The sequence below is a fragment of the Homarus americanus genome, unplaced genomic scaffold (assembly GCF_018991925.1).
Source record: "Homarus americanus isolate GMGI-L3 unplaced genomic scaffold, GMGI_Hamer_2.0 scaffold25563, whole genome shotgun sequence".
NCBI classification, from domain to species: domain Eukaryota; kingdom Metazoa; phylum Arthropoda; class Malacostraca; order Decapoda; family Nephropidae; genus Homarus; species Homarus americanus.
In genome coordinates this window covers 110,556-136,553 of record NW_024721786.1, presented here as the reverse complement: position 1 = coordinate 136,553, position 25,998 = coordinate 110,556, and the positions used below count along the sequence as shown (strand labels likewise).

The window sequence follows — 25,998 nt, the reverse complement described above, 5'->3', positions numbered from 1 at the left end:
CGCGGTTTAATTTTGTTTCCCGCATAGAGCCATGATAAGCCTCGCCACATAACCGTACAATTGTGGAAAATATGAACAAAATATATAAACGCGTTCTGGTGCTAACCGTTTGCTCTACCTTCGACGTAAATGTTAAAAGTGAAAGTTAAACAACAGGTTGCCCTGGGGTAACGATGCCTTTAACACTGACATGCATCAGTAGTCTTCCTGCATCGCACCGCCAGGCTGGAAAAAAGATGGTGGACACTTTGTAAAGTTGGAGGTCATGTTTGACCCTCTAATAAGCAACACACCCTAACACACTGAAATAAATACTCCCAATTATCGCATAAAATTAACCATCGTGTACTTGAATATGTAATTTTGCTGTAATCAATTTGCTATACGATGTACCGACATAAGTATTATCTTCGTTAACGTGTTTCATAGGAGTGAATAAACTCAAACACTCGCCCTTACAAAATTACAATCACGTACTTACCTAGTACTGCACATTTAATATTCTATGATGACGTGGGATGTCTAATATGAATGATTCAATGATACACCACATAATCGAAAATAAATTATGAGACACCGCCGAACTCTTCCTCCCGCCAACTGTACTCTAGGATCTCGTCTTCAGTAGTCAAGCGAGATCCATCACTGAGGAGTTTTTATTTTACTACAAAATCTACTTATTGAGATCTGCTAATATTTTCAAAATTGTCATGAAATTTATTTTAAAAAAAGTATGTTCATATACGGAAAAGTACAAAGCTTACATATGTAAAAATCTACGCAGTGTTCCAGCCAAAATGAAGGCTCTGTAGAGTAACTGAAACAGGCATTAGACAACTGATTGAACTGAATAGATATGCATCGAAATAGAAAAAAAAACAAGAATTAAGCCTAAATACATATCAGCTCAATAAACTGCTATTATCTATAAAAGGCCATCGTGGAATTTTTTTCTACAAATTCATGGTGGTTTGTAAGATGGCTACATAATATGATACGTCTGTGTTAGTGTTGCATTAAACAGGTTGTGGCAACTATGGTATTATTGAAGTATTAAACATTTGTAGTGAAAATTATACGAAAAAATAATGCAAGCGGTTGGATACAGCACAATGAGAACTAAAATTCCTAGATACACAGAAATAATATAACCATCACAACTTTTCACCTGTATTGTTTTACATTTCCTCACATAAAACACCCATTCTATAACTGGGTTGAATGAGGTCGCCGCACTTTCTAGCTGTACTGTATTGCTTTTATAGTATTAATATCAGTGGTGAGGAGGATAGAAGTAAAAAGTAAAACTGTATATCATTCACCAGTTTGTACCTGTTGTTCTTCGGTCTTCGGTCCATGTACAACAGGGAACCAGTTTGCTCTATCGCGTATCAAATTCTAACACAAGAAAGACCCTAGGCACCAGAATTCTAACATCAGTCTTAATTTTGTATTACTCATCATATAACACTATGTACTGGGAAGTGGAATATATGGCATGTTTTATTAACTGGTTCATCTTGAAGTGTAAGTCGCTGCCACTGACTCAGCTGTATATAAACGAACACTTCTACCTTTATTATGTTATTTTAGCATTATTATACCCTTTATATAATAGTAAATCATTACTTATTACACTTTATATTATTTATATTGATGTGGGTATTATTTATTTGCTCCAACTTTGGGGTATGAGTTATCATTGTTTGTATGTGGTGGCACCTGTGGGAGCCTCCGGTACTGACTGGTAGTATTAGGTGTTACCCTTTATCTTTAGGTGAATATGACATGTTTCTCTGAATGAATCACTAGTTATAACTAATAGAGGATCTGCCATTTTTTGTGTAACTAAGGTATCTTATGTGTTTAGAGAACTTTCTGTATGTTAATTCTTAAAATATGATAAATTACAAGTGTATTACAGTTTTACTGAATATCTTTGTTTCTGTGGATTTAATGAATTTATGGAATAGATATAAAGATAGATGGTTAATCGTATTTTTCCTAATAGGTGTTTCGGATTTTTTACCATTATCATGTGGGGTTATGTGATATTGGTTCACACTCAGGATGGGATGGAGAAAGGAAACTCACAGTGTGCTCACTGTCTACTATTGTATTGGATGTACAGTGCAGCTTGGTGCTGGGAAGGCAGCATGGTTACAAGCGTGATGTAGAGAGAGCTGGTTGGTGAGGGTGCTCAGAGGAGGACCAGCTTGTGGGTCACCATGGTCGCCAGCTGGAGCGAGGGCCGCCAGGCAGGAGTGGAGGAGGAGGTGTAGCTTGAAGACTGGCTGTAGATAGAAAGAGAGGTAGGTCACCACGAGGTGAGATCTTATATAATGGAGGTAGGCGTGGCTTAATAGTTGACCTCTGTCATGTAAGGTGGCGCTGGTTGACCTAGACCACGAGGTCGCGGGGTCAGCTACTCAGCGAAAAGCGTTTGTAGGGGAGGAATCCACTACAATCACTAGGATTTTTTTTTCTTTTTAGTTAGGAATCAATTTTCTTCTATGGCAATAGTAGGTTAGGTTAAGTCGCCCAGTTAATATTCATTTTGGTAAAATTATAGTTTCGGTCATCCCTATATTAAGATATCCAAACTAACCTAACCTAACCTAACCTAAGCTAACCAAACCAAACCATCCTTACCTAACCTATACCTAAACTAACCGGAGAACCCCTAACATTCGCTGGATGATGAAACGATATTACCTTCATTGGTTTAATATATAGGACTAACCCGCCAGGGCTGCATAGCGCCGATGCGGCCGTATCATATCACGTCCAGAAAATGCCTCAAATTTCACCATATCATAGTGAGTTCTGTGTTTAATATACTGGGGAAGTTAGGTCAGGTTAGGTAGGTTTGGTTGGTTAGGTCTGCTCTTCATAACCACAAATGTTAAGTAGCTTTTATTTTGAAAATACAGGTATCCATTTTTTAACATATTTCCACAAACTGCAACAGTGTCCACTGTAATATAACAATGAAAATCCGGCGTCTCTATAATTGTTTTCAATCAGTTTTGCTCACGGATTAGTCCTACAGTATATAATTACCCCTTTGTTTTTATCCCAATAGGAATAAAAGCAAATTTTTACCAGATAAATATTTATTCAGTGAAGTTGTCAGCTACCTTCATATTGGTTTAGTATATAGACAGTACAGGTACCCGGTATAACCCACAAAATATACTTAAAGTTTTTTTTACTTCCATTGAGGTCCTGATGATAATGACAAAAACAGTGGAATACATAATTGTATTTTTATTAGGATTATAACTTTGAAGTTTGTCTAAGGTTTGAAATACTGTTAAGGGAAGAGTACAGGTCACGTTAACATTTCCCACATAGAGGATTGTTCCCAACATAGATTATTTAATATAACTTAAACTAATCATCTAAGTGGGATGGCAAAGAGCGCATTAAACAGTCATTCAGATGGAGTGACACCGGGGTATGCCACACTGGCAGGTCCCTGATATTCTTTGTGAGACTCTTGGTAATAGTACAGTAAAGGATGACACCTAACCTACTGTTCTCTATTGGGAGCTTCCCGTGTCACATTTAGATCAATATTCGTTTTAGTTTGACTGTGGAAACTGCTAGGTTTTCAAAGGTTTGTTGGGTGTTCTTTTTAGTATTTTATCCCACATTTTCCCTCTACTTCAAAGCCCTGACCACTTTGAACAACCAATATTGTTGGTAATTGGGTGGGGGGGGGGGGGTCATATCTCCATAACTGCTCAATTGCAGTGGAAATGAAAGTCAGATTTGCTTTAAACAGCATAAAATACACTAGGAAAGCATTTTTGTTAGTAGTTTCTGTGATCGACCTAAAACGAATCTTTATCCACATTTATATATCAAAAGCAGACAGTTAGCACCCGAATGCATTTTATATATTTTGTTCATATTGAGTAACTAAATTGAAATGACAATGTTGTACTATTTTGTTTTTTTCTTTTAGTCTATCCTTCAATCATAAATTACTTCTTTGTAGTTAGGGCAAGAAAGAAGAGGGAAATAACAGGGTAAAAACATTGAACATTGACCATATGGTAGTAATTTCACATCTCTGTGCTTTGTAGGTGAAGAAATAGATTATGTACCATAATTATGGCACCATCGGATCTCCTGTGGCGACCACGTTTTGGTTCACATCGTCTGCTTTACGGGAGTATCTGCTATACTACAATCTCATCAGGCATTATTACCATTTATATTGGATTGAATTCACTCATTTTTTCTGAAGAAAGTAAAAAAAAAAATGCATAGGTTAGGAAGTGAGGTGAGGCTAGGTAGGTTAGGTAAGGTTCTAATAGATTCTGTGCATTATAATTTATATTTTATTAGTATCATCCAAACAACACCTCCTGAAAATTTGGTGTAATTCCATAAAATCCTGATGCTAACCATCTACTCCACCATTATCGTACAGTGGGGTATGCTATAACGAATCTAATTGGTTCTAGAACCTTGTTCGTTATAGCATTCGTTCGTTATAGGATTAATCCGTTCCAGGCCCCCAAATACAACCACTTAACACTGAAAAATATAATATAAAATTGTAAAAATTTTAAAAAAGTGCATAAATATGCATCTAAACCCCTGAAATAAAGAATATCATTAATACTTGTAATAAAAAAACAATAAATTAGTAAAAAAAAAAAAAAAATTTTTTTTTTTAAATAATGTTCGTTGTAGGAGTTTCGTTCATTATAGCATTCTCAATTTTATAGGTAAAACCGTTCGTTATAGGAATATTCATAGTAGGATCCGTTCGTTATAGCATACCCTACTGTATTTCCATTTGTTTTAAAAGACTGTGGGAAACACATAAAAATTAGGCATCTCAACTTATTTCAGCTGATGATTAAATGCTTTGAGACTGCCTGAGGGTGTTAGGTTAGATTATACTTTAAATTTATCCTTTTCGCCACTGATTGGCTTGTTAGCAGCTTGGGTGGTCAGTTACGTCTCTGTTACGCACTGTTGGCAAGTACTGGGCATGGGGTAGTGGTTCCAGGATGTATCTGTACCTGCCAGTGTTGGTTAAGTCTTGTCTTGAATGAGCTCAAACTCTGTGTCATCAAACGCTTTCTGGCAGATTGTTCCAAGAGTTCACAACCCTCACTCCGAAAAATATTTCCCTGACAATTTTTTTAACTTGTGGTTTCTAGTGGGGCAGGCTTATGCAGCTCCATATATGGACAAAAATGCAATTGCAATACAATACTGTACAGTATTGTAGTTGAATGTGTGTTTTGAAAGTACATTTTTTCCAGTTACAGGTATCATGCCAGAACAAACTCCCAAAAAGCTGAAAACTGGCTGCAACCCGTGGGAGGACAGTTTCCGTCTCCCAAAGTCTGTTCAGCCAGACCATTATTCTGTGTACTTACATCCAGACTTGTCAACCAAGACATTCTCTGGCAAAGTAAGCATTGACGTCACAACTTCAGAGGCACTGGACCACTTCCTCGTGCACACAAAATGGCTCAGTATTACCCAGACTAAACTTGTCAGAGTAAATGGAAACCAAACTCAGGTAAGATATTTGTTATGTAGTTGTTTCTTTGACAAACATGTGTATGGCATTTACACTTAGACAAAATGTGTGACACAGGTACACTGAGAAAAGACTGATCTCTAAAAGGCATGGTCACTGAGGCCTTTAAGTGTGTATTCTAAGTTCATACTGTACAGTTTATACACTATTCATGAAGTTTAACTGTGTATACGTATAGATTTTTGATTGAGTTTGGTAATATATAAAGGAGTGAGCAAAAAAAAGTAGTGTAAATGTCTGCGAAGGAGAGACTTTTTGTTTATGTGATCACATTTTCATACTATTTCAGGATGTACCACTTACTGAGGCCTTTGAATATGAACCCAATGAGTTCTGGGTCATCAGAACTGCTTCTCTGGTGGAATCAGGCACTTTCAGGGTCACAATGAATTTCTCAGGGTCCCTCCAGAAAGGCATTGTGGGGTTCTACTACTCTGAATATACTGATCAGTCTGGAAATCGAAGGTAATAATAGTCTTATAATATTGGCACTGAAATGATAATTGTTCTTACCTATGTTGTTCATATCTTCACAAACCTCCTTTAATATGAACTGGTTTGGAAGTTGAGTAGACAGTTGGAAGTGGAAAGAGAGTAGTGAAACTAAAAAGGATATGAACCATGAAGTGTGGTTAGATATCCTGGAATGAGTCGTACAAAACTTGCTGAATTGTACATGTGGAAATCTGTCTTGCAGAGGTTTAGCCACGACAAAGTTTGAGCCCACATACGCTCGCCGTGCCTTCCCATGCTTTGATGAACCGAGTTTCAAGTCCACTTACAAGATCACCATAGTCAGACCCTCAGATGGATACATTGCTCTCTCTAACATGCCAGTTATGGTAAGATGAACCTCACTTTTTATATGTATTTTACACATCTTTAATGCCATGTCTTTTTCCATAATTAATGCAGAGTGACAAATGCAGATATATTGTTGAAAACTTTTAATAATACTGTATAAATAGCTTACATTTAGAGCTATAATGTGGATTTAATTCATCACTTGCTTTAAGTTACTGTACCATATTTGTTTTTGTTATTTACTGTACATGAATTGATTTCATAGTTCCTGTGAAGGTTGATACTTATACCATTTTAGAGACCTGTACTGTAATCCTTTATCATATTTTTTAGTCTCTACTAATTTTGTTGACAAAGTAAGTTGTTTATTTGTATTTGAGTATTTTTTATCTTTGAATATATTTTACAGTCAATCTTGTGTAAGGTAAGCACAGTAGAGTAGATTGTTATTTGAGAGCTGTCTAATTATAGAAATACAGTACACTACAGTACAGTATTATGAAGTTAGACGAAATTTTTATAATTGATTTGATTTTTACACGCACACCCACACACACACCCACACATATATATATACTGTATATATATATATATATATACACACACCATGAATTTTATTCATAGTCCCAAATACCTTCTCTATATATGTACAGGAAGAAGTGGAAGGAACACCAGCAAGAGGCCTCACAGAAGTCGTGTTTAACAAGTCTGTACCAATGGTGACTTACCTTGTGTGCTTTATTGTGTGTGACTTCACATATAAAGAAGTAAGAAATAACAATTTTTAAAATCTGTTTTTTAATTCCTTTAGAATTATTTTCTTGTGGGCCAGTTGACCCGAGTTATTGAGGAAAGCAATACTAATACAGTATACCAATTTACCAAAGGGAAAGAAACACTTTTAAGATAGTAAAAATAATTGTTATGGTAGACAAAGGGAGCTCTCACAAGGAATAAACCATCACATATTTTGACTTTCTTGTGGATATTGTTCAAATGAAAAAAAATTAAATGTGTTTATAGGTTTTACATGATATATATATATATATATATATATATATATATATATATATATATATATATATATATATATATATATATATATATATATATATATATATATATATATATATATATATATATATATATATATAGAACTAACTAACTTACTTATAGCATGGAAGTTAACTATGTCATAGTGAAGAAAAATTTTAGTGTGTTTTGTGTTCCTATACTTTACAAGTTTGATTTACATATTTTTGCTCCTGTTTCAGAAAGTTATGTCGAGTGGCATGCCTTTCCGCGTGTATGCTCCTTCAGGTAGGCTAGAGAACTCCCAGTACGCTCTCGACACCGGTGCAAGTATTCTGCAGATGTACGAGACCATGTTTGATCTTCCCTTTCCTCTCCCAAAGAGTGGTGAGTCAGTCAGTGCCCATTCTATATAGTTTATGTTTGTGGTCTGTATTTTCTAGTTAGGGTTACAGTACAGTACAACCGCTAGGTATGTGAATAATGACCCACTTAGACGAACTTATTTTGTCACTGTTTCTGCAGACATGGCAGCCATTCCCGACTACTCATCTGGAGCGACTGAACACTGGGGGATCATAACTTTCCGAGAGACAGCCATCTTTTACAACAAGAGCCAGAGCTCGGCATCCAACAAGCAGCGAGTGGCATCTGTCATAGCGCATGAGCTGGCACATCAGTGGTTTGGTAACCTCAGTAAGTTTTCTTTTTAGCTTTATTGTCAGTTTATTACAATGTTTTAAAAGAGGGAGAGATTTACTGTTTCTTATGATGGGAGTGACAAATCAATAGAGAGAAAGGCACAGTGGATTGCTTGATAGAATGTTATTATATAATTTGAAGTTTTAGTAGGTAATACAGTGCATAATTTATATCAAAATCCACTAAAAGAAGTTGAAAATAAGTAAAATGTCACACTGTGTACTTGTGTAATAAGGATGCTAAGCAAGTCTTAATTGTGCTGTTTACAGTATCGGAGTTAGGTTGAACTATTTTAACATTGGTATTATAATAAACTCTTCAATCATGTGAGATACAGATAGATTTTTTGGTATTGGCTGTCAAGTTAGGTCTGAAAATCAACTTGGTGTTTAGAAAACTGAGATAAAAGAGCTACTGATATTGAACACATTATTTGTTTTGGTATTGTGGTTGATTTATTTTCTTTACAGTGACACTTGATTGGTGGAATGATCTATGGCTCAATGAAGGTTTTGCAAGCTATGTGGAGTTCAAAGGAGTTGACCACATTCACCCAGATTGGGACATGGTAAGTGTACAACATACTTTCTCAGTTTCACCAAAATTTGTCCTCTAAATATTTGACATCTTCAACCTCCTGCAATCTGTACTTATATACGGGGTGTCTGGTGTATACAGTATATGCTGCCTTACTGATCTCCATGGAGATCACGTGAATGCCTTTACAGTATTGCAACAGCAATATTTTTCTCACTTTTTAGAGACTTTGTACATTAACAAGCGAGGAGAATGTTGCTGTTGTAATACAGTACAAGCATTCACATGATTTCCACGTATATCTATAAGGCAGTGTGTGTACAGGTATTAATTTTTCGAAGACACCCTGTATATTAGTCATTGAGGACACTAGGTATTGTTGTATAAAGATTCTGTCATCACATCCATCCAATCATGTAATCCATCACCATGCCAGGCTATCAAATCTCACATAATGCATGACCAGAGTTGTGTACCCATATTGTTCTCTCAGCACTTGTATGTTCACTTGATCATGCCAGAGACACAGCCATAATTCATCCTGTTTACTGTTTTCATTGCCTCTTTAGTCTACCTTAATCATTTTCTCATTTCCTCATGCCTTCTTGTTAGATTCATTATAGAACTTTTTTTTAGATCATTCCTTCCATATCCTGTTAATGTCATTTACATTACATCTTTTGTTTTCTCATGTTCCATCAAGTTAGTGTAGCATTACAACCTTCTATTTACTACTCAGCAGATCTCATTAATGTTATGTAGTTGTCAGCTTTATTTCCTTTCTCTTTCTTGCTGTCTTAAATGTTCAGACAAGACAACCCCTTGTGTCTCCCTGGTGGCTCTTCATATCTAACTGTTCATAGTTTTCTTTCTTACTGTTGTATTATCCATTTAACATTCCCTGTCTTACTGTGATTGTCTCTCTTTCACACATCTCTAGTTTTCCAACCTTAGCATCTATCTGTCTGAATCACAAAGTCCAAAAATTTTCCTTCATCTTAATTACTTCCCAATACCTCTCTCTTATGCATTTAGATGCATAGTATATAAGTCATAAATTTTAGCTTGAGAGTTTTTGAATAGCTGGCTCATTTTAGTGTTAATAAAGTTCTGTTCATGACACACAGGATTCACAGTTTTGTATAAGCAACTTGCAAGACGTGCTCATCGATGACTCAAAGTTGTGCTCACACCCAATCGTCCAAAAAGTAGAGACTGCTGATGAGATCAATGCAATGTTTGATTCCATATCATATGATAAGGTTTGACTTTATCTTTTTCCTGCATCTGGAAGCTTGTCCAAGATGAATGACCATCACTAATTTTTTGATAAACTGAACCAGTTACTGAGCCGTAATTTATTCACATAATTTTTGGTGTCTCTTTTTAATTGTATTATACTGGTACTTGTGAGTTCGATTTCTGTATTCACTCGATTTTTTTGGTGCTGATACTTTATGTTTTATGTAATTATTGTACCTCAATCTTTTATGGTGATTAGTTTTTTGTGTGTTTTGGCTAACTTTTGTAAATTTGGAAGGCTGTAAAACAGTGGTGGTGTTGATGATAATGTTTGAATTGGTATATGCCGGTAATAGAAAAATAACGACTCATTTTACTCACTGGCAGGTGTTTTTATGCAAATTCCAAATATTAATTATGATGTGTGACTTAGGGTGTGTAGTCCATAGTCCATGGATTTAGATATTGCAACTGCAATGAAAGTAATTTCTGGCTATAGTCACTGTCATAGCTAATTGAATGTGCTGTGATATGGTAACTGTGTTTATGCAGAAAGACCCCTGGGAATAAAGACCAGTAGTCAATGGTACAAGGAAATTGGTCAACTGCTAATGGCCAATGCTGACACATTTCTTGAAGTAATTTATTGTACCTAGAGAGAGAGAGAGAGAGAAATTAATTCTTCCAAAGATGGGAGTCCAGCCTCTGACTAGAACCTGTCCTTTGTGCTGTGTGAAGTAAGACATGTCACTTCCAGCACAGTACTGTACTGTGGATATAACATGTAATGTTGCATGAAAACTTAAAAGTACAATTCAAAAAAGAAAGCAGATAATGTGGGTCTAGTTTCACATTTATGTATTGTTGGCAGTACAACTCTTATGTGCTAGGCCATCATCATTACATCCCAGCTTGAATGTGGGAATGGTGTTGTCCAGTGTGACCCTACCAGACATGGCAGGTTTTCTCCAGGTACTCAGGTTTCCTTTTATGCTAACACAGAATCCATGATGTTTGAAAGCTTTAAATTAGATTTATTTTTGCATATTTTTAGAACAGTACCTGTACAATGTTTTAACTGATCAGAAGTAAAGACTGTGAATTGCATTTTACTGAAAGTGCTTTGTGATATGAAAAAATACAATTTTATATGAAAAATATACATGAGCAATAAGGATAAGGCAATAACAGACCTCGTGTGTATAGTTTCATAAGCAGCTACAAAGTTATATGGATTTTGATTTTGTTTGTCTCTCCTTAATCTTGTATAGTCACCGACAAACGTCCCGTCGCCTCTCCTGTTGTTCCATGAACTCCAAGATTCAGACTCATGGATCTCAAGCATTTATGGACAGAATAATGCATTAGTGTTGATTGCTTTGGGTTCACGAGTCTGAATCTCAGGGTTCATGGAACAGCAGAAGAAGTGACAGGACTTTTGTGGACGACTGGATTTCTTCATTTATAATTATATGTTATTATAGTGCTACTTGCCCAGGCGGCTCATGACAGAACAGTTTTATTTGTAGAAATATAATAATTTAACCAAGTATTTGATGTGACACAGGAATCTCAGTTCCTGACCAGGAATCTGCAGGTGGTGATGAAAAGTGACTCTTGCCTCAGTTCTCACCCAATTGTCAAGTGTGTGGATACAACTGATCAGATTAATGCCATGTTTGATGTCATATCTTACAAAAAGGTTCGTGTTGTCTGTTAACACTGCACAGTATTATATATTTAGTGTGATATTCAGGGACTACACCAGCTTGTGGCATAAGTTTCAGTAAAGAATGTTTACCCTAGTTTGATTGTCATTCTTCACTTTGGACAAGTTTATTTATAAGTCATAGATTTTATATCCATGTTTATTCTTTATCTTTTTAGTACTGTATAGGAGTTTTATACAGTACTGATTGAGATAATGATGAAATTCTTTGTAACCTTTTTTACTAATGTGGAGTACAAGTTTGGGACCATTTATTCGGCCAAAAGTAATTCCTGGACGAAGCGGGGATATTTCCAACTCTTCCCTATCTGTGAGCTATATGTTATGTTATGATTATTTTTCAAATCATAATTTTGGATAGATACAGTATATCTAACTTTCTTCATTTTCTTTACACAGTTACATGCACACTCAATCTTGCATACAAAGTTAAAAAAAATAAACATAATAATTGTCATAAGGTATAAAGTTTTACATATCTACGAATTTACATCTGTGAAGCTGTGTGGTGAGTGCGTGTGTGGAGAGGTAGGAGGGTCCACAGTGGAGCACCTTTGCTAAGGACACTGTTTCATTACTCAGGCGAGTTTCGACCAACTGTGACAGTGTGTACACGAACTTGTATCTTTCTTCTTTTTTTTGCTTTCATTTTTGCTATATTATTTTTCTGGTTTTACTATTGATGTTTATATGCCTAAAATGTTTAGTTTCAATTACTGTATACAGTTTACACAGTTAAAGCTGTACATTTTAGGTCTGGCTCTCCAGATTCTGGAAAAACCCTATCCGGCAAGCCCGAGGACCCAAGCTTGCTGGATAAATGGTCCCATAACTGTGGTAACTTTATTTACAAATGTAGAGAAGTTATATTTACTGTTGTAGATTTAACAAAGACTTTTTATACTGAATGTGAAATACATTACGTATAATAGAATAAAAAGTCATAATTAATACAGTACTGTAATAAGCTTCACTACAAGAATCGATAGAAATATATAGGTACACACTCTCCCAAAAGTATCCTTATGATTTTGTATTAGACAACATGTCACAAAGGACGAAGGATTTTGAAAACCCTACCGAGACAACAGGAGTCGCGGGGCCCATTTTGAAATTCATCAGGCCCTCAGTGAAGATACTTCTTGGAGCGAGTGTACATATAAAAAAAGAATTAGTTTAATAACTTACTTGTAATTGATTTAATATTGTCAGTTGAAAGGGTACAGTCACCTAAACTTATACTCGGTACAGTGGCTGGCACATTTTGTGAGATGAGGCACCTCTGTGGAATGTTTATCTAGCATCCTTAATCTGACTAATATTGGGTGGTTCCATTGAACCATTTCAGGAGTTTTAATACAATGTAAACAAGCAGAGAGTAGCCACATCTCACAAAATGTGCCTACCACTGTACTAGGTACAGTATAAGTGCAAACGACTGTATATCCTTTGCGTAGAAAATAATTTAGTCTGTGGTATCATGTTCTTGTTTCAGCCTTTGTGTGTGTCAACTTCTTCCAATTAATAAAAGTACATGTTCCATTTTCTTCATGCAGGGGTCATCTGTGTTGAGGATGCTGGAAAACTTCATGGGGGAGGCTGCCTTCCAAAAGGGCATTAATTCGTTCCTCAAAAAATATGCCTATGATAATGCAGTGACGCAGGACCTGTGGGCAGAACTTACCGCAGCTTGGTCTAGTTGTGTGCCTGATGGACAGAAGGTTGGAACAGTTGTGTTTATTTATACTAATGATTATTGTTTTGTTCCATAACTATCTAGCTTACTAGGAGGATTAAGCTCTAGTACTAAAGTATTCTCAGTATTATGTTAGAACTCTTGTGATGTGGGCAGGAAGCAGTATGAAAAAACAATTAGATATGAATATTTAACCTTTTGCATTTTCTTATTTAGTTTCTGTACCGGTATCTATTTGTTAATCTTTTTTATAATATTTGAAGTGCAAGGGGTAAAATAAATGGAAATTTGGGGGCCCTGATTTGTAAGAGTAACTCCTTAGCATAACTCATGTATTAGAGCACTTAGAATGGTTGAATAACAGCAGGTGAAGGGAGGGAGTTTCTGTTTTTCTTGATTAATCCCATCCACTTATTGTTAAAGTAGGAAAAGTCTCTCTCTCTCTCTTTATTTTGCATGTGATAAATTACAATTGAAAGCAAAGTTCACATATGTATGTGAATGACTCTTCCTCCCTAGAGTGATGTAGGGGCGATAATGGACACCTGGACACGCCAGATGGGTTACCCTGTAGTCACTATGGTGCGAACATCTCCTGAAACTCTGGTGTTGACCCAGAAGAGGTTCCTCCAGGACCCAACGGCAAAACATGAGTGAGGAAAATCTTGCATAAAATATATCGAATGGTACCTTAAACACCAGTTTTTATCAAAGTAGAAATAAAATGAGCATGCTTCTAGTACATATTGTCATCAGTGTGTCTACAGTTAACTCAATCTTACTTGTACTTCTTTCATTAATGGATTCTTGCATTTAAATTTGTTTATTAAAGGTAGTTAGGAAAGCCAAATTTCTTGAAGTGCTAAATATTAATAATTTCTCCGTACAGTCGATCATGTTCAGAGTTTGAGTACAAATGGGACATCCCAATAAGTTACTTCACCTCATCAGACTCCACTACCCAGAGGGCTTGGCTCTACCGGAAAGATGGCAGTTGTAAGTAGCCCTACAAAAAAACTTAGAAGTGGTATCTTTGGAAAAACAAAGGTACAGTTTAGTCTACAGAGGGAATATAATTTGTGACAAATTTTTATTCCCCTTAAACTTATCCACATTGTAACAGCCAAAATACAGATTTTTTTCCCCAGATCTTTATTTTCATTCTTTCTTTTTATCTTTTTTTTCCGCTTCTCACTTCTTCATCTTCTTTGGTAATGGTACACATAAAGGTCGTCATTCTTTTTAGTGCAGTAATGGGGTAATATCTTGTGTTAATCCAAGTGATGGCTTCTCTGCTTTGAATCACAAGTTCACTGTACATAAAGTTAACAAATATGGATTGAAGTTTGAGTATCAGTTTTCTTTATTTTGTTATAACTAACATAACTAAGTGAGCTTATAGAATTCTTCAGTAACTCCCCCTACCAAAAACTCTTGACATTACCCATAGCTAAAATATAAGATGATATCCCAGGATGAAAAAGTTTGTGAGAGATAAGATAACCAGCTGTTATTTATTTATTTTTATTTATTTATTTTTTTTTTTCAGTGACATTGAAAATAGATCCAGGAGTAACATGGGTTAAGGTGAATGTTCAACAGAAGGGCTACTACCGTGTCAACTATGAGACTAACATGTGGAAACAGCTAGAAAAACTTTGTGCCGATAAGGTGAGTTGGATAAGTTTATGCACTTAAAAGTACTTTGACTCATATGGATATCTTCTCTGGCTGTGTAATAAGAGTGGCTTATGTTGACCTCAGTCCAAATAAATGGCTTTTAATTTTGTTTTTTGCTGTTTTTTATTTGTCCAATTATGTTTGAGCTTTTCCACTGGTTTATCATATTTAGTCTTGTCTGTTAGTGTCTGTATTTGTCCATTGGTGCATTTAATCTTGTTCATACAATTCTTATACTGTATACTAGGGTACGTACTTTATTTTGTAGTTATTATTTGATTGCTTGTTATGTAAACAGTGTGCTTCCACTCAATCACAGAAGATAACACACGGTCATTTTTTATATTGTGAAGAGTTATGTGACAGTTAAACACTACCGCACATATATAACTTCTTGCAGGTTGTGGGCACTGCAGAACGAGCGAACCTCTACAATGACGTCTTTGCACTCGCTGATGCTGCCTTGGTGGATTATTCTGTAGCTCTCAACTTCAGTCGTGGTCTGGCGTCTGAAACAGATTACGTGCCCTGGGACTCGGTATACACGCACCTCATTGTTATGACAAGATTATTAGCAGAAACAAAAGCCTGTCAGCCATTCCAGGTAAGGTATTTTTGTATTGTTCTTTTCAAATTTTTTATCTTAAACGTATTGGATCTTATGCAGTGTAAATATTGAGTCTTAAAGGAAAAAAGAACACCTAGCTACAGTAGAAACTGGCTCTCACTTGTTAAGAATATTCTGAGGGTGGACACTTATCTTTCTCTGTGCTGGGAACATAATTTACTGATGGAGAATAAAATATGTACAAGTATGTATGCATAAAGATACTGTTTATCATTGTTTTGTTAATCTTAAAGATAATTATAAAGGTCACAAGAGATAGAGATGAAGAGGAAAGATAAAAGCATAACTTGGTAGTATGAACAAGTTTTCTCCACTGTAGTATAAATAATAATGAATATTATTATAATAATATTCAGTAAAATTGTCACACGGGTTTACAATTGAATATGCATGTATATAAACTATGCAGTTATGCAGTTCAGCATGAATACAAACAATGTAGGTGTACACTGTACGTGGGCTGTGGGGGTATACAGTTTCTTATGTGCCTAGGTAGTGCAGGTATACAGCAATGGTAAACAGTAAGGCATTTGACCAAGGATAGTCAACGAAGCTGCCAGGTGCTTATGATTGCTTCTCATATACCATAGGCACAGTTTTTATGCAGTATGAGCCAAGATAATTTAGAATGTTTCACAGGATTAAACTGGAATTTGCTTCAAAATACCTGTAATATAGTGTTGACAGGTAAAGTGTGCAGTACTGTACAGGTTTAGTGTTTCACGTGAAAATCTAGAAATTGTTACCGAAGAAAAGATTTTTTATATGCCCTCCCAGTTGTCTTAAGTATATGTAATAAATTATTAAATTCTATCACTGCAGGTATAATTTTTATTGAACTCTCTCATAGGAGTATGTGTCCAGCCTAGTAAAGCCTATATACACTAGCCTTGGATGGGCAGACAAAGGCGACCATTTACAGAAGTAAGTGTACTGAAAGTTTTCTGCAGTATTACAAATCTTGCTCTCTCTCTTTCTCTCTCCACTTGTCTTCCACCACCACCATCCTCTACCATTTATCTCTTTCTTGAAGTTCCCGCATCTCTTGATCCACCCCTTATAGGTGTGAAAAAGAAGAAAAGATAACAGAGTGATAGCCAATTTTGTGCTGTACAGTATTCACTTGGTTGAAGGATTAGAGAGAGTAGATTTGTGAATATTGAGAAAAGACATGTAATACACCGTCATTTTTTATTCAAGAACCCTAAATGATTACTATATTTTAGGATGTGCAATAAACAGGACCCTAAAATTAGTAGGAATAAAGTCTGATCATTGTGAAGAACATAAATGTTTTTCACAATATAATTGGATTTTATTCCTAGTGATTTTTATGTTCCTTTTTATTGTACATCCAAAAATCTAGTTGTCATTTAGGGTTCTCAAATAAAAAAAAAATGACCCTATAGAAGTATGGCACCAGTGAGAAAAGTAAAGTGAATGAAATTTTTATTGGTGTTCATGCTGTAAATGTTTTATTAACATGTTTTCCTCACCACACAAGTGCCCAGCGACTGGAGTATTGTACATACAGGTATCCCCCTATTTACGATGGGGTTACGTTACTGAAAAACCCATCATAAGTCGAAATATCATGAATCGGGATCATTATAACATGGGGTTCAATGGGATATGTTCCCAGCCAGTCCAACACCCACATCCACATGTATTCACAAAAAAAAAAAAATCCTGCAATAATAATAATAGACATAAAACACAAACAAAACTCACCACATCATTAAGAACAAACCTGGTCATCATCACATGTCCCCTTCGAGGCTAAAGGGACTCTTGAAACTGGAGTGGAGACATCACTCAGACTCCCACACAGATTCACAATGTCAAGCTTCATCTCCAGAGACACAGTTTTTCTGGGTGCCTTGGCCTTGCCAAACATTTTCAAAATTACACTACTCACTTCACAGTCACAAAAACAGAGCAAAAGCACTTGTTACAAAAGCAGAACGAAAGCACTTGTCACAAAAACAGAGCAAATGCACTTGTCACAAAAACAGACTTCACGATAAGGTAAAAACAATGATAGCGGCTGACACTGCTCACATAATGTTTACAACAAAAGAGGCAAAGCACTTTACAGTCACAAAAAACATAGCAAATATCACTTCACAGTTACTAAAACAGAATAAAATGAGAATGTTAGTGATATCCTCTCACTGTAAGGTAAAAAAACAATGATAAGTAGCAACACCAATACTGACCAATAATTGTTGAGCTACACGATCACAGGCATGTGCGATCATCATGGAACAAAGCTTGGACTGTAGTGCACCAGGTAGCCACGTGGCAGCGCATGGATAGACCGCAGCTGATGAGTGCAGCGATATTTTGCCTGGATGATGACCATTGCTCATGCAAATTTTTTATCGTAAATAGTGGGGTGGTCTTCATACATTACCATCATTCAAGCAAAATATCTTAGATAGGGAGATCATAAATCATAGGATACTGTACCTGTATTTATGTTCAGATCCTAAAATTTCACTCACATTCATACTCCACTACCCACCAGGTTACTACGGGTTGATGTCCTGTCCTTGGCCTGTGTAAATGGCAACAAACTTTGTCTTGAGGAAGCTGCCACTGAACTAGAGAGATGGATCACCGATGTTTCACACTTTCTGCCTCCCGGCACTCGTAGACAAGTAAGTTCCGCACACCAAGCTCACAAAATTGAAATTTAATTAATGATAAAAAAAAATATCAGAATAATTTTATTAGGAAGGAAGGAAGGAAGAGAAGAAGTTCTTTATTGTGTTTTTTAATTGGCTTTTCATTATCATGTCATAATATTTCTCCTTTGTAATTACCTTTATACTTGATGTAAAGATTGATTTGATGTGAAACCTTGTGAATCAGTGTGAAGGATAAGGATTTTTTATGTACCTTAAATATCCTCTATGAGGTTTCTTTATCCTTTGATTTACCACACTGAAGAATAAGGAAAGAGTGAAGACAATAGATTTACAGTTTGTACTCTTTGTTTTATGTTTGTCTGAGATTCCTGTTGTGATTACCCTCCACAAAACTTTTGTTCCCCCTCCCCCCAAAAAATTAAATAATCTACTGTACTTGCTATTTTAGATGTCTTAGGTCCTCTTTTCTTTTTCTCCATAAGCAAACACTAACTGTAGAATGTAATGCAAAGAAAATTCCCATAGAGGTTCTGCACTATGTATAAATTGACAAATTTTGTTTGTGAACAAGGTGTATCGGTGGGGCATGGTACAGTCAGGATCCCAGGAGAATTGGGAAGTGATGTGGCAGCGTTCACTGGTCGAGCAGTGTGCCACTGAACAAGACAATTTCTACTTTGGTTTAGCCAATGCTCAAGATAAAAATATTTTGCAGAGGTAAGTAAAAATCATGTGTGGCAATTGTCTAAATGTTTTTTTTAGTTGCAGTACTGTATTTTTATAGAACAATAATGCTGGTTGCTAAGCTTAATGGTTTCACTACATGTATAATGTAAAGCCTTTTTGCCATTTAGTTATTATTTGGTTGAACAATACTGTAAATTTATTTATTACTTACTTTAATCGGAAAAGCTTTTTTTTTTTTATATACCTATATCATTTCAATACCCAGCCTTTTTACACCTTATTGTCTACATTGGTCCCTAGGTTAACGAACACAATTCGTTCCAGAAGGTCGTTCGTTAACAGAAAATTTCGTTAAACGAAACCATTGTTTCAGTGGGATTTTGGGTAATTGGTTCCAGCTCACCGAAAATTACATACAAACTAAAAATAAATGCAGTAAAGTACACTTACTTTGAGGTGTGCATGTAGAAGGCTCCTGGTTGATGATGATGATGATTGGAATTAGAAGTAGGGGTGGAGGAGAAGGGAGAAGAGAAGGAAGTGGGGGTGGAAGAGAAATCACCCCATGCTTCATGCTGCCATTTCACCCATAAAATTTTAAGTTCACTAGGTGTAATTCAAGATTATTTTTTTTAAATCAACATTGCACTGCTCTATATATTGTCAATATGTAAAATAAATTTCAGAATGACCAATAATTGTACACGGTACTGTAAAAATGTAAAAATAGTTTATGTTCAAGAGAGTCTCAAGCAAGATGTTTTCTCCACTGAGCAGAGACACAAACTGACGCCTGCTGGGTGAGTCAAGTGGCTGTTTGGCGCGCTAAAAACTAGTTTCCTGTACTTCAATTATGTTCAATAATTGTTAAAATGACTAAAAAATTTAATATAAAACTTTTAAAATTATTGAATAGTACAACCTTCTTGATATTTACTCAAATGGGAACGAATTTAAACCCTAGAACCGATTACTGTATTGGTGGACTAATACTCCAGCTGGTGAGCAAGCGAAAACATGTTGAGAAGAATTTGTAAGGAATTCGTTAACCTAATTTTTTTCGTGAACCGAATTGAAGATTCTTATGGAAGGTAATTCTTTAACCGAAACTTCGTTAACCGAGGCGTTCGTTATCCGAGGGATCACTGTACTGTACTTGCTACTCAGTACCTTGTCTCCCTCTGGTGTCCATTCTGTTCAACTTTTTATTCCAGATCCCATGTCTGTATCTACTCCAGCATTGAGCTGCAACAGATATTTTAAGTGCAGTATAACCTTAAAGTAGCCCCAGTTTAGCAGATGCAATAAAGGGTTATTACCTAATGAAAAACTGTCAGTGTATGAATCCTATTTATCCAAAACATCCTTATACTTTGTCTTATTTTTTTCTCCCTCAAAGGTGTATTAAACATCTCCAATATTTTCTTATTATTTTCATCTCCCTCAAAGGTACATAGAACTAGCCCAAGATGAAAAGAATGTACGCAGCCAAAACTTGTACAGTGTGCTGTTATACATCTCGGATAACCCTGCTGGTACTGACCTAGTCTGGGATTGGGTTAGGTGAGTAAAGTATTATATTTAGTTGATGAAATTTTGAGGACATCATTTCTTCTGAACAATTTTAGAATGTGAATTTGTGACTAAATGGATTTGTATCTCTATAGGTCAAATTGGGAATGGTTGGTCAACCGTTATACCCTAAACGACAGGTATCTTGGCCAACTCATCTTCAACATATCCAAATATTTCTCCACATCAGAAAAGCTGACTCAGGTAATCCTACTGGTGTTCACACCCACCATTAATTTGTCTTGGTAAAAGTAGTAGAGAAACTTCCCATTACAGAACATCTGAACTATCTACATGTACTAACTATACACTGCAATTATATGTATCTTTAGATCACAGACTGTATGTGATCTACTAAAGAATTCTTTTAGATCTCGTGACTTTACAAGTACGAAAGCGTCATTTGCTTACCCTAGCATTTTCTCACGACACGCCACTGGTATCTCCATTTGTTGATACAGTTTATTCCTCATTATGATGTCCTGGTCCTTGAAACTCAATATATATTTCATGGGAGCATGATGATTATCACCCGGGTTTTATCCTTCCTGTTTTGTTATAAGTAACCTGTTCATACAGTGTTTGTGTCAACACTATATTAATCTGCTTTGTGACATAAACATATGTAGTATACTGTATTGTAGTTGCTGCATAAGTTTTTTTACATGTTATTTACATAATCCATCTTATTTTAGTCATACAAGTGTTCAAACAAATATGACACCTTATTAATACATTTATCTTAGGCATTTTCGATGTAGACCTGTTGCCTTTCTAATACTGTACTGTGAATACTGTAGAGTTTTTGCCAACTCCATTAATTATTTTTCAGATGGAGAAGTTCTTTACTCAGTATCCAGATGCTGGTGCAGGGGAGTTGAACCGGCAGCAAGCGCTTGAATCCATCCGTTTGAACATCCGTTGGGTGAAGTCTTATTCCACCACCATCCTTAACTGGCTTAACTCACAAAAGAAATGAGTTTAGAAATATCTTCATAAAAATTTTTATAATGTCTGCAGGAGTTGTGTATAAAAGGATCAGAATTTTCTATGTATATTAGGTAAGTCAGAATGGCATGATTTTCTACCATGGTCAATCTTACCTCAGTGATACTTTTTATCACTGCCTGTTTTTCACAATGACAACTGAAGAGGCATTTCTAATATTTGTAATTCATTGTGAGAGAAATCAATTAAGTTCTTTAATATCAAATCTTGTGACTCAGAACATTTGCTCGACTCTTAAGTCTCTTACATTTTCCCTAATCGATGCTTACATACAAGAAATTGTTTTTATATTTTTAAGTCATTACTTTAAAACTTACACTTCAGTTTAGTTTTATTGCCTATTCTTGTAGATGAACCTCAGAATTATTTTTTACAATAAAAAGTAGGGGTTCAAATGTTGAAAAATAAAAGACCAGGTCTTAAATGTGTTGATTTATGCGAGATGATGGCACAAACATAAAGCACATCAAGCTGTCATGTACAATTACAGAGTTCCGAGCATATGTAATAAGGCCACTTGTTTTACAACTGATTAGTGTTAAACAGGTTTAGAACAAGACTCGGGTCTGATGCTTTCATCCAGAATGAACCCAAGTCAGTAAATAAAGCTTCTCTGTTCACTAAACAGTGAGTGAGTGAAGGTGTTCCTGGCACAGACAAGAGAAATGTTACAGTAATAATTAATGTGTAAATATTCTATGAAAGAATGAAATAAATCCAAAGAACATGTTACAACCAACACATATATCAGAATTTAACACACTTTTATACATTATTTAGGTGAATTATTTATACCAAAAAATTTTTGGAAGCGTCTCACAGCTTTTTTATGAAGGATCTTGTTTTGGTGTGTGGGGATTGATGTCCAGAACAACCGTCTCTGAAAATATGATGTGAGTTTAGGTGATTTCAGCATTTCACTTTACTAATTATTGCAACACATCAAATACTGTGTTTCTCATTAAAGCAAGGATTCCATTTACATGGCAATGGTAGTGTTAGTGCCAAAAATAGATCACATTGAAATGTGCACGGTTGTTTCCATTGGCACAGTTGCATTAGCATTATGCGTTTGCAGTACATTCCAATCACACACTGTAGCAATTGAAAATGCTACCACAAAGAAACGGACATGGGAATCCCACTGTGACATCACTATCCCTGTGTTTGCTCTCCTCACCCAGCAAAATACCTCGAGGAAAAAAACAGTTTTCTGTCGAGGAGACTGTGAAGTTGATTTCACTCAGAATATATCCCAACTTATTTTTGTAATGCATTTATATAATACATTTAAAAGCCTTTATATATAATTTTACGGGATGCATACAATTTTGACACAACTGTTCTAAAATGAAGGTTTGTGGTCTCAATAAAAGGTTCACTGGAATACTAATTTTTGTGTCGCTTAATATTTATCTACGGGTCCTATTATTTCTTATTTATACGCATGACTCACCTTATACAGATTGCAAGTCGCTGCCTTGGGCAAATGACTTCTCTGTTCCTACAGTATTTCACCAAATCCTCCTCAACCAGGGAAAAGAACATGTGCGAACTGTTGTCTGCTCAGACGAAAATATTCTTTGAATTTCCTTCATCCAAGCTTAGGTCTTTTACCAGAGTACTGTAAGGTCCATATTTGGTCTGATTCAGCTGCAATCTATGAACCCACTACAGGGGGTATCTATGTTTCCTTGTCCATTTTCCTTTGCTTGTTGCCTGATCTTATACAAACCCAGGATGTTTAATAGCATCATAGCTTCGATGCACTAGGCGCCATCTTTTCTGTCCTGTTCCCGCTAGAAAGACAGCTGCATGCATATGGAAATAGGGGTGTTCATTTTTCAGGGCAATTTAACGCATACTGCAAATGCATACCGCACTGCAAATGCATATATGGAATCCTAGCTTTAAAATGGAATGAAAAGAGTTACCAGTATATCTTACACCATAGGATATAATTGCCAAGCTCTTTCCTGTGGTTAAATATCAAAACTTAGATTTACACAGTTCCTCTTCCTTGAGCTATTCCAAAAAGTTAAGGATTAGCTTCTTATAGGATCACATGAACAAGCCATCTCTGAATAACCCATAACCTCTGGGTCACTGTCCTCCTCACTGCTTTCATATCTTGCCCCCAGCACTTCCCACCCTTCCACTTGAATGTATTTTGATAATGTCACTACAGGTACAGTATCACACACTTCCTCCAGGCTTCCAGTATCTTCTCATCTTTCCGTATTTCCAGTAAGAGATCCAACAGCCTCTCTACCCTATCATCCCACATCTTCACCAATTCCACTACTACTTCCATTGGTGTACAATACTTCACACATCCTATCAAGTCCATCTTTATATATACTGTACATGTATATACAGGTATACTGTATATACAAATACTCTACTTTTAATATTTCAACTGTCCTACTATTTTAAATAACCTGCAACTTGTAAAATTCATATTTATGATCTATATGTTATGGATTAAAGACCTGTAAAATCCATACTGCTAAATTGCCCACTGATAGAACCTGTCTTTGCCTGAGGGCCTTGATATGCTGAATGGTTAGCAGTATTTTTTAACCTGGTTACCAATAAATCAAGGTTAAAGGAGCCTGAATTGTGCATCTATTATGGATTTCAACCTCTGACTTGAAGCCTCACTGACTTAAATCTTTGTACAGTATTGGCCTTGATTCAACTGGGGGAGAGGAGCTGCTACCATTCAACATTTCGCCACCCTCTGAGAAAGGAAGGCTCTGCCAGGGAAAGATTATATCAGTACAGATCTTACAGGTTTTTCCTCTTGGACATAAAATTAATTTCAAACTCCATCTCTTCATTTCATCTCCATTGATGATCAAGGTCAAAGCAGCATTGTCAGATGTTTAACATGTTAATGTTGTCACATCTGGCTCATCTTGCTATTATACTTCCAAATCACAGACACAGATACTGTCGTAATATATCTCATTTCTTTATGAATCCTTTTTTACACAGACATAATGTTCAGTTTCATAATGAAGTATGTTATAGATCAAAGTCCTTAAACTGAAAAGACTTACCATGTTTTGAATATCAGGAGACATGGTTGGAGAGAGAGTGAGTTCCAGGTGTTGAGGAGATTGGCTGATGACAGACCTCCACTTGAATCCAAGTGTGTTGTCTGGAGTAGGGTCGCTACACCAAAAGCCATATTCAGATTAGTTCGTTAGGTAAAATAATGACCAATTAAATAATTTTAGAAATATTAATAATACAGTAGTTATGTTTTTTTAGTTAACTCCATGTACTTCATGACCCTTATACCCTTCTTGATATTTGTTTAATATACTGTAATACAGGCTAATTTTTTTTATTAAAAAACCCTAAATGATTACAGTACACTATATTTTAGGATGTGTAATAAACATGAACCTAAAAATCAGTAGGACTATAGTCTGACCATTGTGAAGAACATACAGATAATTGTTCTTCACAATTATTAGATTTTAGGTTTTCTGTTTATTGCACATCCTAAAATATAGTGTACTGTAATCATTTAGGGTTTTTAATAAAAAAATTAGCCTGTATTACAGTATATTAAACAAATATCAAGAGGGGTATAAGGGTCATGAAATAGACAATTTACATGCTTAACTCTCCAATGGGAAACAGACAAAGGGGAATTTGAGAATTAAAAATTATGTAAAACAAAAATTACTCATGTACTGATTTGCGTAAAGTATACTTGTACAGTATTACAAATTGTTGAAATTAAACTCTCAGGAAATTACCGTATTTAAAAAAAGTTATAGAAATGATTCACAGTAGAAAATTTAATTACACTGGGGCAAAAATTTCCCTTGAATCTTTAAAAGTTACAGAGGTTCTTTTAGACGTCATAATCTGACTCAACTTTTTGGCTTGTACTTATGCAGCCAAAAGTACAGTATTTAAAAGTAACCTACACATACTTAAAGGCTAACTCTTACAACCCACATATACAGTACTTTGGAGAATACTATAAGGCTAATTCTTATAAAAACTGAACAAAGGACCTTAATTGTATGCTATTACAGCTTATACAAACAACTAGTTCTATTATGGTATATGTATAGGGTATTATGAAGAAACAAGACATAGTTCACCCAGTATAAGCAAAGTTGGTCCAGAGATCAACCATGATGTGACTCATGTTTAGATCATCTCCCTCCAGCAGTGGCCTATCTTGTAAGCAGGTCAGGTACTGGAACTCATCTCCATGACTAACCCCTGACGACCCAGAATGAAGGAGGTGTTTTATACTGTTTGTAAATCAGTCTTACATCCACTTATAATATGCTTGCTATGTAGTGTACAGTATGTATTGCTCAAGTGAACATAGGACAGATCTATATTTCATGATAAAACAATTTTTAGAAATATGAAAGTACATTAAAGTTAACTACTGTATAATAGTTACCAGTGAAC

The 25,998-nt window shown here is 35.6% G+C and overlaps 1 protein-coding gene across 1 annotated transcript; it reads left to right on the top strand.

Annotated features, from left to right (window-relative positions):
- The first annotated feature begins 1,717 nt into the window (after nt 1-1,717).
- LOC121861851 (glutamyl aminopeptidase-like) lies at nt 1,718-21,869 on the top strand. Its single transcript, XM_042359745.1, has 20 exons — nt 1,718-1,737; nt 5,292-5,554; nt 5,865-6,040; nt 6,273-6,417; nt 7,033-7,146; nt 7,654-7,798; nt 7,937-8,107; nt 8,584-8,681; nt 11,460-11,594; nt 13,178-13,342; nt 13,837-13,970; nt 14,207-14,313; nt 14,867-14,988; nt 15,398-15,601; nt 16,476-16,549; nt 18,156-18,288; nt 18,851-18,996; nt 20,416-20,529; nt 20,634-20,742; nt 21,371-21,869. The coding sequence occupies exons 2-20, from the start codon at nt 5,303-5,305 to the stop codon at nt 21,515-21,517; spliced, it is 2,691 nt and encodes an 896-aa protein (XP_042215679.1). The 5' UTR covers nt 1,718-1,737; nt 5,292-5,302; the 3' UTR covers nt 21,518-21,869.
- The last annotated feature ends 4,129 nt before the right edge of the window (nt 21,870-25,998 follow it).

Coding starts and splice junctions, on each gene's coding strand:
- LOC121861851 (XM_042359745.1), top strand. CDS start 5,303: ATGCCAGAACAAACTCCCAAAAAGCTGAAAACTGGCTGCAACCCGTGG. Junction 7,147..7,653: donor GTGACTTCACATATAAAGAA/GTAAGAAATAAC, acceptor CTCCTGTTTCAG/AAAGTTATGTCGAGTGGCAT. Junction 18,289..18,850: donor CTCCCGGCACTCGTAGACAA/GTAAGTTCCGCA, acceptor TTTGTGAACAAG/GTGTATCGGTGGGGCATGGT.